The 14,312-nt window shown below is 48.7% G+C and overlaps 1 protein-coding gene across 1 annotated transcript in view; it reads right to left on the bottom strand.

Moving 5' to 3' along the window:
• Nucleotides 1-14,312, bottom strand: part of ADCY2 (adenylate cyclase 2) — a 378,996-nt gene that overhangs the window by 3,991 nt on the left and 360,693 nt on the right. Inside the window, exons 23-24 of the mRNA XM_064479397.1 lie at nt 4,760-4,874; nt 1,131-1,255 (exon numbers count right to left, since the gene is read on the bottom strand). Of these exons, the coding sequence (XP_064335467.1) occupies nt 1,131-1,255; nt 4,760-4,874 (240 nt within the window). The remainder of the gene's footprint in view (nt 1-1,130; nt 1,256-4,759; nt 4,875-14,312) is intronic.

Here is a 14,312-nt window from a genome sequence, read left to right as displayed (position 1 = left end):
GGCGGTTGCTGACTTTTCAGCAGCTGTTGACTAATACTCCGGCTGGAAGGCGAACACCCGGAAGTCACGTTGGTCACCTTCCATAGAGAATTAAAACAAGGCAAGAAGGTCCCAGAGAGAGAATCCTCTTGGAGGGATGAACGGAGCCCCGTGAAGAGCAAGCGGGTTAAGCAGAGGCTTAACCAAGAGCCCATTCGCGGTGGCACTGAGACTGACGGGTCCCGCGGAAGCTAACAGTTGGCTCTGGCGTCCGCGTAATTTCAGGAGGCAAGGTTATCTGAGGACAACCGGCCAAGCTGAGGCCCAGGACAGGGACTCAAGTTCTCTGAAGAGGACAAGAAACTGAGAGCCTATTACCTGTGTCCAGTGATTTTCTTACAAATTTGCCACTTGGCAGGAATTTATCTTCCAGAATTCAGCATAGCTGGGGTGAAATGTGGAACCAGTCATTTTTGAAGGCGAGGCAAATAGGAAGTTCAGCGTAAACAGACACACACACACACATACACACACACACACACGCACAAATACATCCTTCTCATTTGGAGAGTGAGGGTCTTGTCCTAGGTGACTGGCACCGTGCCCCCAAGCAGGTGTATGCCGTCACTGCTGATTTAATTTGTCAGATCTTGGCTTTCTCTCCCTTGGGTGGATTCCAGAGCTTTCTGGATATCCAAACCCTGTGCTAGTCCGATCTAGTTGCACCATTCACATCACTCCATTTTGTCTCTCCCTCCCCCGGCTGGTCCCTCTACTCACCCTCCTGCTCCAGCCCCCACCCCGGGAGAGAGGAAGGCAGGTCACGCCTGGCTCTGGTTACACCAAGGGGCTGGGGCTGGGAGAAGGAAGAGGACAGAAGGGCTTCAGCACCACACCTCCCCGCAGGCTGCCTCGCAAGTCACGTGACCATTTACTGTCACAAATGCAATAACCTTCATACTATTACACAATGTTTCTTGTTAACAGTTAATGCGGAAACTAATTAATATTTTCCCCAATACAACGTTAAAGTCAATTTCAAGGTCTACTTTCTTTCCTTTGTTATAATAAATCGTTATCCTCACTGGATACTTACTCCTGGTTCCGAAGAGCACAGACATGGCTGATGATGACCGAGCGGACGGAATTACCTGTATTTTGTCCAGGACGCCGGTGCTGTCCATCCTGCTGGCCACGTTTACGGTGTTGCCCCAGATGTCATATTGCGGCTTCTGAGCGCCAATGACACCAGCTATTACAGGTCCATGGTTAATACCTGTGACACAGCAGAGCCAGGTGGACAAGTGCAGATCATGAATTTGACAGTTTGAGCAACTATCTCAAACAGGATAGTTTTATGAGACCATTCCTGAACCATTATTACCAAGCACACGTTAGCTCAGCTCGCGGAACTCTGAAACAAGGAAGAATAATTCCTCTAACTTTATCATCATCTCAAAAACATGAAAATATGTCTTTTTTCCCTTTTCCACCTTGATTCATGCTTCTATGACTATTTATCATTATTCCATAAGAGCATAAAATTGGTATACTTTAAAAATGAACATTATAATACATTTTTTTCTATGTTGCCACATAATCTCAGGCAAGAGATGATCATTGTATTCTTCTCCAATATTGCAGTTAATTGATATTGAAATGCACATATTTTAATTTAATTTAATCTTTTGAGGGGAGGTAATTAGGTTTATTTACGTATTTATTTTAATTTTTTTAATGGAGGTACTGGGGACTGAACCCAGGACCTCCTGCATGCTGAGCGCGTGAGCACCACTGAGCTCTCCCCTCCCCTCCCAGGTGTTAATGTAAACGGCTACACCGAGTACACTCTCTACATTTATTGGCCATCCTGCCACGGCTGGACTTCTGGACTCTCTCCAACATTTCGCTGGAATTGGCCCTGTTGGCACCAGTGCTGCCCTGTCTACTTGCCACGCATTCTTCCAGGGGCTTTACTTCTAATTCTCCCAGCAGCCCTGGGGTACAATCTGTTAGCATCACTCCCCACTGTTACAGATAGGAGGCAAAGCTTCCTCTTTGTGATGGAAAGGGAGGCAGGAGACATAGTCCCAACACTGTTCCACAAAATCCCTGAAGGTACCCAGGGCGGGAGAAAGCGGTTCACCTTTGCTTTTGTGGCGCACTCAATACATCTGCCATCTCTGCTTCTGACATCCAGAATAATGTATTCCAGCTGCTGGCCAGTGACCGCGGCCCCTGCTGCCCTAGGCTTTCCCGGTGGCTGCTCTGAGTCCCGCTCGGTCAGCGGCTTGGGACTGGGGGAGAGAGCCTGGGACGATATTGCTGGCAAGCAGTGATCTCTACTTAAGTGCAGGAGTGTGCTTGATTTGTGGTTCCCCCTAACTGACTGAGTCTGCATCTTGACACGCAGAAAAGGACATTAGGAGTGAATTCGGCTCTAGCTATTTGCCCTGTTACTCTTCTCAGTTCCTGCTACGGACTGACACTGGATGGCGCTGTGCACGGAGGTGGAGCAGGGATGCTGCCCCCGGGAGAGGCTGAGGGTTTGGGGAAAGGCAGGCTCAAAGCCCACGGGGACCCTGAACTCAGGATTCCTCAGAAATCTAACAGAGCTGGTTTGTGGGGTGAGTGGTAGATATTAACAGTTACACAATAATCAGTGTAAAGTTAGCACCCAGTTAAAAAAAAAAACAAACAAAAACTGAAGGAAGTTCACTGAATTCCTCATGTTACTTTGGAAAATATTGTTATGGTCCAGGCCAAGAACACTACACTCCTTTTTAAAAAAATTTTTTTTTAAATTGTTATATCTTTTTTGCGTCTTTTTTGAGGGGGAGTGGGGGAAGGTAATTAGGTTTTTTAAAATTCACTTATTTATTTAAGAGGAGGTACTGGGGACTGAACTTGGGACCTCATGCTTGCTAAGCAGGCACTCTACTGCTTGAGCTATACCCTCCCCTCAAACACTGTGCTTCTGATGAGACACATGTGACGAGCAAAGAATTGTCCTGTTCCCCCTCCCTTGCCATGAAGGCCAATGTTATCTTGGTCCACACATATGTGACAAGAGCGGGGTGATTCTGCCATGCAATAGATTTTTTTTTTTAATTTAAGGAGGGTACTATGAAAGTTTAAGGAGCCCATTTTCCAAGTTGTTAAAATAAGAAGCTCCAGGGTGGAAAGGACACCTCCGTGCCTGACGGGGACAGCAGGCTAACGGGGCGGTGTCCTGCCCGCCTGGCCCTTCCCACCTTTGTACGCCGTGCAGCCCGGGGAAAGGTCCGCTGTGCACACAGGTGAGGAGGCATAAGTAAAAGTGTGTTCAGAGGCTGACAATCAATAGGACATACGTGCAGTGAAGAGAATCCCACTCGCTCAAGAGATGTAAGCTGTTTCTGGGTTTTAAAAAAATTCAGAACATACGCACAGCTAAGGAAGAACACAGCTCTACATATTGGGATTTTTTGAAAGTTGAGATCTGTATGCAAGAGAAGTGAAAAGCCATTCAGATCGAATTTGTTAACAGAACTACTCTTATGTGGACTTGCTTTCAGAAGGAGCAAAATATGTGGCCAAGAACAGCATAAAATGGTCAAAGAAGCTCTTACAAATCACGAGTGCCTGTAAGTGACCGTGCAAATGTCACTTCCTGTGAGCAGCCAGAGGAAAAGCCTAGGGCAGCAGGGGCTGTGGTCACTGGCCAGCAGCTGGAATACATTATTTGGGATGTCAGAGGCAGACCTGAGGGTTTAAAACACACTGTGTTTTTGGATAGACATTTGTAAAAGTCGAGGCATGAAACATGGTCAAGAATCAACTTAAAGTAAAGGAAGAACTTATTTGAATTAAAAACCATCTTCATTTATTTTTTATTCATTTAATTTTGGGGGGGAGGTATTTATTTATTTATTTAAATGGAAAGACTGGGGATTGAACCCAGGACCTCGTGCATGCTAAGCACGTGCTCTACCACTGAGCTATACTCTCCCACTGTTTGAATTTTTTTTTTTTTTTGGAAGAAAGTTGGCTTTTTCTCTCAAATTTGAATATTCAATGTGAAAACCTCTAGGTATGTTAAGACTTTAGAACACAGTTGGTGTTCTTGTAGGCTGTGACCCCAGGGTGACTGTCCCAACAGTTTCTAAGGTGCATCTGTTCCTTCCTTCCTTCCTTCCTTCCTTTCCTTTTTTTCCTTTCCTCTTTCTTTCTTTCTTTCTTTCTTTCTTTCTTTCTTTCTTTCTTTCTTTCCTTTTCTTTTTCTTTTCTTTCTTTCCTTTCTTTCTCTCTCTCTTCTTCCTTCCTTCCTTCTTCTCTCCCCTTCCTTCCTTCCTTCTCTTTTCTTTCCCTCCCTCCTTTCTTCTTTGCATTTTTACATCTCTGAAGTCTGGATGCATCCTGCAGCTCATAGCAGGTTCTAGTTTCATAAACGGTGGAGCAGTTTACAGTCAGTGGCTTCCTCAGCCCCTGGGGATGGCTGAAGGCTGTGGCCCCCATGACTTGCAGAAGGGACCCTGGTTGGAGGGACTGAAACGCAGCTCATGGGCCACTTGTGAAACCAAATGCTCACGGCCTGATGCAACCAAAGGGGGTATTTCTTTTCTAATTTGCACAGAAGTGCTTCCGGGGCTCCTAGCTGCCCTGGGCCCTTGCACCGCCCTCCAGTCCTGCCGCTGTAATGACACATCTGTGCCTGTGCAGCTCCCACACCGCAAAGATCATCAGCGTTCCCGTGAATTTGTTCCTTCCCGACAGCGGCCCCCAGACCCGCAAGACATACCCACTCGCAACTTGAAGTCGTTGAAGGAGTGCTTGTTGATGGCGTCCAGTTTGGCCACCAGGGCAAAGGCGAACTCCACCATGGTGCCGATGTGCACGTACTGCCTCTCCGGCTCCTGCAAGAAAGCAGACAGCCCACGGGGTTAGGACTCAGCAGGCCGGGGGGCGCCCCCTCCCGTCCCAGACAGGCTCCCGTCGGAGGCTGTGTGAGAATGAAGCCTCCAGGCGGCCTGGAGCCTGGATGCATCTCGCTGGCCCTGGGGAGACGTGGAGCGTGAAGACGCCGAGTAGGGCCCACACCGTTGACACCCTGAGGAGGGGCTGGCTGCCTGCCCTGCGCCCGCTGCGCTGGGCCCCGCCTTGGGGAGGCGGCCCTCTGGGTTCCTGTTGGACTGACCAGTGTGAGGGCTGAGGGGAGAGAGGGCCGGGACTCACTCCTCACCCGCGACAGCGCTCCCTGGCTCTGGGAACACCAGTCCTTCCTCTGGCTTCTTTGGGGAGGGGATGTGGCTGAATTGTGCCCCCTCCCAAATTCATATATTGAAGCCCTCACCCCCAGGACCTCAGAATATGACTGTACTTGAAGACAGGGTCTTTGAAGAGGGAATTAAGATTAAATTAGATCATCAGTCCGACGAATCCTGGGTGACTGGTGTCCTTAGAAGAAGAGGACATTAGGACAGAGACACATGCAGAGGGGACCGTGTGAAGACACGGGAGAAGGTGGCCATCTCCAGGCTCAGGAGAGACGCCTCAGAAGAAACCAGCTCTGCCCACACGCCGATCTCCGACCTCCGGTCCCCAGAGCTGGGAGAGGATAAATGTGTGTCATTTAAGCCGCTCACCCTGTGTTACTTTGTTAGGGCGCCTGAGCAAATGAACACGGGGGCAATTCCCTGCCTTTACTGGCTCCTGGGTGGCGTATCGCCCCTTGAGGAACAGAGCGTTATCACACACACAGAGCTGAAGGAGAAGGAAAGCCCACGGTTTCCAACGAAGATAAGCCCAAAATTTCTATTTCTGTTTACTGTTAATTTGTATTTATTACTCCTGTTGCTGACTCGCATTTACCACTCACTTGGCACACCTGTGATTTCTGTACTTAGTCTGAAGTTCATCCTTTTGAGATTTCTAGTTTTAGTTGTATTTTAAAAAATAGGTTATTTCTCAGTATGTGTGCATAATCTATAAAATGTATGAATTCACATGTCCTGAAGGAGGAACAGGGAGGGCACCGTCAGCTGTGGGGGGAGGTCAAAGCCGAGCGAGGCGCACGCACGTGGGGAGCAGGTGCCCCGGAGGAGCCATTCCACTGCAGTGGGTGGGGGCCCCGAGGGAGGAAAAGGGAACAGAGTGTGAGAGGGGTGGCCTGGGGGAGGCTCTCCACAGGGCGGGGTCGGGGTGTCAGCAAAGGACGCTGGGAGGACTTGAGAGGATAGAACACACGCTGTGCGTCTCGCGCCGTGGCTTCTGGGCCGAGTGTCTACGCTCATCGGGCCCCGGGGTTGCTGAATCAGAGCTGGAGAAAGCTCTCGGGGACGCTGAAGAGGCGGCGCCTGGTGACCGCGGGCGCGGGCGGGGGCGGGGGCCTTCTCTGTGGAGGGTGAAGAGAAACACCACCTGTGAGGGCTTCAGGAGCAGAGTGAGAAGGATGACAGGAGATGGAGAAACCAAGGTGACTGCTGAGAGAATGAGGGCCGCCACAGGAGGGTTATCCCATGGAGCCACACAACATTTCAGTGACGCCCGAGAGGAGCGGCAGCGCTAAGGCAAGGTCTCTCAGCCTGGGCACTGCAGACGTTCGGGGGGCTATTCCTCTGGGGGGGGTCCTGTGCACCACAGGATGTGGGGCAGCATCCCTGGCCGCCACCCACTGGTGCCGAGTAGCACCTCCCCTTCCAGTGCGACAACCGAACTGTCTCCGGACACGGCCCTATGTCCCCTGGGGGACGAAGCCGCTCCCCGCCGAGCACCACTGCACTGAACAGCGTACGTATGAACGGGAAGAGAAACTCAGACAGCCCCTCCTACCCTCAGGTGAAACGCGTCATTCTAGAAAAAAGACAAACCAAATACTGCTGTCGCCGTAAACCCACAACTTAAATGTCATGGGAGAAGAACCACAGCATTTAGACAATTCTAAGTGCGAAGCAGACGGTCGGCCGCCTTCGGTGGGCGGGCAAGGAGTCACTTCTTAGAAGAGTTATGCTTTCCATCAGAGCTTGCTAATATTTCCCACCTCACGGCTTAGGGGAGAGACACGTTTGGAGGTTTATGCAGCTGGTTAGAATACATCGCACCTTAATGGGAAGCACGAACTGTTAAATCAACAGGCGGTAAGAATGACAACTGTCCCTGCGAGGAGGGCAGATGGGCCGCGGGAGAAACGGTTTGCTTTTTATATGGAACCAAGGTGCAGTGAGCAAACTTCACTCCCTGATAAACGGCTGCCCAACCTGTTCCCACGCGGCAGGCTTAACTGGCAGGTGTCACGTGACCTCAGTGGTACGTGAGAGGCTGAGCTCTGGGAACGGGGTTTAAATCCAGCGTCAGTGACTCACTTGGGCTTAGGAAACCTAGGGACAGTCTTGCTCAGTCTCCAGAAGAGCCCAGTTCAAATTCAGCTCAAAAAGGCTTCATAACTGAGCTTTTGAGAGATGTTTGGTGACAGTATCAGAATCAGCTTTTTCTCCCGTGATCCAAATAATTTCTCCCGTTTCCAAATATTTAACTGACTTCCAGCTACACAGTGAGACCACTAATTCAGTTTCCTGGAACACATTTTACAAGCTGTTTGTTTTGGAAGCTCAACATGCAAGGAACACAGCTTTTTAAAGTCAATGCATGTTTACTGAGGTTATTTTATAACCCAAGTGACTGGTAACAACTGAGGGGAAGTGCCCACAGGCCCCTCTCCTGGCCTCTCCTCTCCTCCCTCTCTGCCCCCACTCCATCCAGCAAACGTTCACGGAGGACCTACTATGTTGGTGTTTGTCTGATTCTGAAGGTTTAGAACCGCTGTCTACGGAGCACTCGGTTCTTCTGCCTGGGGCTCCCGGGAGAATGGCTCGGACCTCACAGCCCTCTGAAGGAAGTCAGCCCGATCCGGTGAGCTGACTGTCACCGTGAAGATCAGCTCTCCCCTCGGCGCTCAGAACACCCGCGTTTCAGGCACCTTTTGGAGAACAGGACTGGAATGCACAGCTTCCCGGTGTTTACCAAAACTCAGAGGCATGAAGTAATGTTTATGAAAAATGGCCTGATTCCTGGGTCATCCATGGATTGCTCTACAGTCAACTTGGAATAAGCTGGACACAGTGTTCTCCACCTGATCTCACTCTACCAGAGAATGTATTTGACTAAAATATGCATTACGGGACATTCCAGCAAATATCCCTCCCCATTCAATGTGCTAAACCATCTTCCGTGAGGAAGTCACCCAGCACACTGCTCACTACAGACCCGTCCCTATGGTCTCGAGGGCCTATTTGCTAGAGCATGGGTCAGGTGCCCAGTGGAGCATCTGACTTCAACTTGACTTCACCTGGTTTCCAAACATACTAAGGAATGAGTGATCTGATCGCACCTTATGAACACAAAAACATTGCACTTGTGTTGGCTGCTGGAAATTTCAGAACAATTAATAGGAACAGTGTGTGTATGCATGTACTTAATCCTCACAGTGACGCCCATGAAGGCGTGTGTGTCTTTATCCTCATTACGCAGATGGGAGTGGGAAACACACAGAGGGTAATACCTTGTGTAAGTGGTGCAACCAGGCTTTGCTGCCCGGCAGTCTGACTGCAGGGTCCTCAGTCTTCACTTACTTTAAATGTAAATGGACTAAATACTCCAGTCAAAAGACACAGAGCAACTGATAAGATTAAAAACAAATCCATATATATGCTGCCTACAAGAGACTCACTTCAAATCTAAAGACACATTCAGACTGAAAGTGAGGGCATGGAAAAAGGTGTTCAGTGCAAATGGAAGTGAAAAGAAAGCTGGGGTGGCTACACTTATGTTAGACAGTTAGCCTCTGCCATCTCGCCTCCTCCCCTGTTCACAGCTAGATTGCGGTCGGGGCTCTGCTATTTGATTTGCATTTTATGGCATCACCTCATTTTTGTTTCTATCTTATCCTTCAGGTTCCTTGCACTTTAGTCTATTAATTTAAAAGTATTTTTGCGCTGTGCTCATTTTTGTAAGCTTCTTCAGGGAGAGATCTAAATAAAATACGCACAGACATGTAGACAAATAGGTAAGCAGTTTTCCTTGATCGTCTTGTCACTCAAATGGAGACAGATGGGTTGGATGATGAGCCTTAGATTCCGTTGATGGAGAACTATAACCAAGAATTGCTCATTCATGGCTCTGGAACTAGCCACCACCCACGTGGATGACTGTAATTCTACTTGGATGTCTTAGTGAAAACTCAAACTTGGAAGTCTAAAACTAATATGATCTTTGAATCTCCCATAAACAGCTCTTATTCTTGACTCCTGTACTTTTGTTAATGGTGTTATCAATTTCAAATCCCTAAACCTGAGATTCAGACAGCCCCCTCCATCCTGATTCCTCAGCTCCCAAGCCCATCTCCCTCAGCCATGCTTCTCTCATTCACCCCTTTCTTTAATTTCTTAGGATCATTGGTTATTCTCTGATCACTACTTGCTAAAACCAAGAAGTTCACTAAATAATTCCTAGCACTTTTAAGTCAGACAATGTTGGGTTCAGCTCCAGGTTCTACAATCATCAGCTGCGTGGCCTTGGCTGAGTCACTTAACTGCTCTGGGCCTCAGTTTTCTCATCTGTGAATTGAAGCAATAACTACCAGTCTCGTAGGGTTGTGGCTAAGATTAGATGAATTCATGTGGACAACGTGTTCAGTCTGCACCCATGGGGCCCAGGACTTACTTGGTTTCCTTCATGGCGGGTTAGAGACGCACATCACTTTGCATCACAGAGGAAAACGGCAGCAAGAACTGCTTTACGCCCCAGTTTAGGACCACCCCCCACCCCCTGCCTCCACACATGGAGCACCCTGCACAGACTTACGGCTTTGACAACGACCTAAGTGTCTGGCGTGTTAAGTACCCTTTAGCTTTGCGGTCTGTACAGCAAAGAGTGATGGTTCTTCTTTCAGTTTTTGTTCCCTGTTAGTAGCAGAAGGGCATTTCTCTCTGCTTCCCAGGCACCACGACAGCTTTGGTGTTTGTGCAAAAATAGGCAGCATTGGAATATTGCTTTTCATCTCAGCAGGGACCAAAACTATCTTCTACTTTTTCCAGTAAAGGGAACTATGGTTATGAGTTTCAACACACGCTTTAGTTACTAAGAAACCGGCAGCAGAAGAGCAGAGAATGATTCGTGACTTCTCCCTGGTCAACTTGGTGGAGTGTCCTAATGTCTAAGTTCCCCCAAAATTCACATGTGGGGGCCTAATTCCCAATGGGATGGTATTAGGAGGTGGGGCCTTTGGAAGGTGATTAGGTCAGGTGGGTGGAGCCCTCATGAATGGGATTAGTGCCCTTATAAGAAGAGACTGGAGAGAGCTACCTCCCCTCTCTGCCCTCCATCTGCACTGCATGAGGACACAGAGAAGACGGTCATCTGCAACCCAGGAAGAGGGCCCTCCCCAGCCTTCAGAGCCATGAGAAATAAATGTTTCTTGTTTGTGACCCAGTCTATGGCATTTTTTCACAGCAGCCCAGCTGAGACACTCTAACATTCCCAGACACCATCCATGCTCACCCAGCGTTGGAGTTGCTGTTTGCATACATGACTTTTCCCAGACTGTCAACTCTGGAGGGCAGTTCCAGAGGGGCTGTCACTAACAAGGAGCTGGCACTTGCCATAGCGGGTAAAGAAAATGTCTGCTGGATGACCTACTAGCTAAACAAAATCTCCAACAGCCAAGCAGGTCCTAATTCAGGCAGAGAGGGAGCTGAAAACCAGACCCAGTGCATGTGGATGAGCAGAGTTCATTGCTCAGTGCTTTGTCGGTCAGCTTGGTTTGGCTAACAGACTGAGCAAGCAAGTTCAGGAATCTCACGAGTGGCTCACTTGGAGCCTGGGATCTGATTTGCCAGATGGAGGGAGCAGAATAACAGAGCAATGCTAGCGCTAGCCGCAGTGGTACGTCTACGGGGCGAACTCAGCAAGAAAGAGACAGAGTGGGAAGTTGTGCTTGCAAATCAGCAACCACCCTCCACCCACACCCCTGGCCTGCTGTCAAATTTGTTTGCATATAATAAATAAATAAACTTTGAAACTCATTTGAAACCTTTTCCAAATAGAGAATTTAAAATAAAGTTTTAAATAAAATAATAAAAAAGAGCAATAACCCAAATGCTTACAAATTTTTAATAAGCACCAGCACTCACACCTGGATAGGAATAAAAGCTCCCTGTTACCTCTTGCTTCTCTGCCTCTTCCCTTCCCCATTATTCTGACACCACAAGTTATTTCCTTCCAAAGTGTTGCTGGCCATGGGCATCACTCTGTTTGAAACTGAATAAAAGCTAGAGGTTTGGCTTATCACAGCAAAAATACAATCAAGCATGGGTTTAAAGGAAAGCTCTCATCTCTGTACTTTGCTTTTGACTTATTTAAGGTCTTAGTAAAATTTGTTTTTAGAAGATCAAAACCAATTTACGTAATTGCTAAGACCGGAGTTAACCCCATTCATTGATTTGGGCATGAAAGATGGACTTCCTTTACGATAGGGTGGGCAAAGTCCCTTCAGGGGGTGAGTCGGTGAGGCTCCAGAGTGCAGCCGAGGAAACGGGGCAATAGGGAATGGTGTGGAGTGTGGTAAACTGGAGAAGGCGCCAAGTCCAAATGGAGCAGCTGCTTCTCTGCTCCAGCCAATGACTGTTGTCACCAGGAATGACCATTAGGGGACCTAACAATTTTCAGGAGAAGCAGGCAATGATAATTTTTTTTAATTGAGATGTCCTTTAAAAAAAAAGTCTACATAAGTCAAGAAAAACATACTTGAAACCACAAGTTTGCTATCAGGGCTTGAAGTCTAAAGGCTATTGCCAGGAACAAGCAGGGGGCTGCTGTGGGGCTTGGAAAGGAATGAGGTCCTGATGGGAAGATGAAGGGCCACCAAGGTGGGCAAGCCCCCGGTTCTGCTGACACCGACAGTCATCGTGGAACATCTGCCTCTCTGGTGCAAGCTCGCGGGACTAGGAGAGTGGGGTTGGAATGCAAGTCTCCTCTCGACGGAACATTTTATTTTTTACAAATGCCTGCTTCTTTTAAAAACCACAATCAGTTGTTACACGTAACACAACCAACCATTTAGTCACGTTGCCTTTAAGCTTAAAATGAGAAAGTACTGTTTCACTTAAACAACACAAATGAAGCAACAAGGCAGACTTAAAGCCCCGCTCTGACTAGGTGCCTACAAGCTCCTGTGCGTTTATGCTCCGCCTGCGAGCAGGAAATGCGGAGGTGACTACGAACAAAAGCTGAATTTCTAAAGGCTTTTATCTAGATAACTTTGCCTCTTTTTTTGTATTTAAGAAAAAATACATGAATCCTTGAAAACCCAATGTATTTGACAAACTGAACGTATCTTGTTGTCAAACTAAATATTTGGCTAAACAATAAATAGAAAATTTTGGTTTACAAACAATATGTAGAAAGTTTTTTGTTTATAACTAGAGAAACAGGTAGGCTACAAAAGGCAAAAGGGATGTTCATTTCTCATAAAAATAACTAATACTCATATTAATATTTATCAAGCATGTTATCCCCCCAATCAAACATAATAAACTTGCAGAAGATCTTCAATGCACTTCAAAATATTTCTAGGATGATCTTACCAAGATTCTAAAGAAATGGTCTAAATAAAAATAGCTCCTATGGAGTGAAAACTCCCTGCATGGATGTGAGGACGTATCGTGTTTCATTTATGCCCCCAAACCCTTTTATCTCCCCTGCTGGAGGAGGCAGTGGTGTCAGTATAGAAACTGTCCAGACCACAGCTGTATTATTATTTCCATTGGCATCTGTGTCACCTGCTCTGGCCACGGCGCGGTCTGCATACTGATTTCATCTTCCCAACAGCCTTGTGAAATGAGTATGATCGCCATTGTATATAAAGGGCACTGAAGTGCAGAAAGCTCAGCTCTGATGGTAAGGAATGCGCAGTCTCACTTGAAAGTCATGCTCTTCCCGCCCTACCATGAAGGCAAACACTCATTTACTAACACTGGTGACGGGGAAGGAGTCAGGATGCAGCCCCAGGGTAGCTGAGAAGCCAGGTTTTGTGGGTGCGGGTGATGAGGGCGCCTGTGAAAGGAGTGCCGTGTTAAGGCAGGGCTGGGAGCAGCAGTGGGTGAGTGGTGTAGATACAAACTCGTGGGTGCAGACGCCAGCCTGGTGGGGGCTGATGAAGAAGAGGAGGGGGTGAAGCAGCCCGAGAGCTGCTGACGGACAGAGGTGAACCTGCGCCCGCAGTGCGCGGGTCTGCAGCCCTGCTCTGCAGCGGCCTGTTCTCTCTACAATCTTGGGCAAGCTACTGCATTGCTGTGCCTCAGTTTCTCCTTCTGCAGAAAGGGCCGGGGTGGGGCGTCTCCTACGCTTGTTTAAGGTAAAGACTCCAGAGGCACTTAGTAAGTGTTCAAAGACGGCAGGAGAAAAAGGAGAAGGTTTGCACTGGAGGAGCAGGTCTGTACAACGGAGTGAGGGATGTGAGATGCTGTTCCGGGGAGTAGGGCGGCACGCACTTGATCATTCATGGAACCGCACGTCCAATCTCTCTGCACAGAGCCCCCTGCTGGGGACTCTGGGAACACCGCATAAGACCCGGCACCTGCTACAACCTGGTTGTTGGATAAGCAACGCACATCGACAGGTAAGCAGGAAAGCACGTGGGAGGAAAGGAAACAGGGTCTAGACACAGGAAGTCGGGTGAGGCAAGGCTCCCCCGGTCAGGGTGCAGGAGAGGCTCCTATGAAAGAGGGAGCCGTGGCGCTGCTGCTGGGTGAGATCTGAAAACAGGGTGTCTCCCCCTCACATCAGAATCGCCTGGGGAAACTGCAGAAATGGGCTTTCCAGCTCCCACCCCCACTCCTAGGTGTCTGGAGACCACGCCCAGCAACCAGCACAGGTGGCTCTGATACAGGTGGTGGGTGCACCCGGCCTGAAGGCCATCTGAGTAGACCTTGGTGTTGCTTGGCACAAAAGCACAGTGCATGTTTGAGGGCTGGTGAGGACACTGGAGGGAGAGGGAGGACGTGGGTCAGGGGGCCCCTGCCCTGGGAGTGGAGAGGACAAGAAGGTGTGGGTGGTGTCAGAGAGCTGGGTGTCCCTGGAAAGCTGGAAATGTGAGACCCCAGTGTGGCCCGATGGCGAGGAAGGTGGATGATGGTTTGGGCAGGGGTGAATACACAGGTGGGTAGACCAAGTCTTACTTGAGATCCCTGATGGAGAGGAGGGATTGGGAAGAGAACAGGGACATGTCAGCAGAGGAGGACCGCAGGAGGATGCATGAAAGTGAAGGGCCTGGAAGCTGAGCGGGAGAGGACTTCCCAGAG

Source organism: Camelus dromedarius, chromosome 3 (assembly GCF_036321535.1).
Source record: "Camelus dromedarius isolate mCamDro1 chromosome 3, mCamDro1.pat, whole genome shotgun sequence".
NCBI lineage: Eukaryota > Metazoa > Chordata > Mammalia > Artiodactyla > Camelidae > Camelus > Camelus dromedarius.
This window is presented reverse-complemented; position numbering and strand designations above follow the sequence as displayed.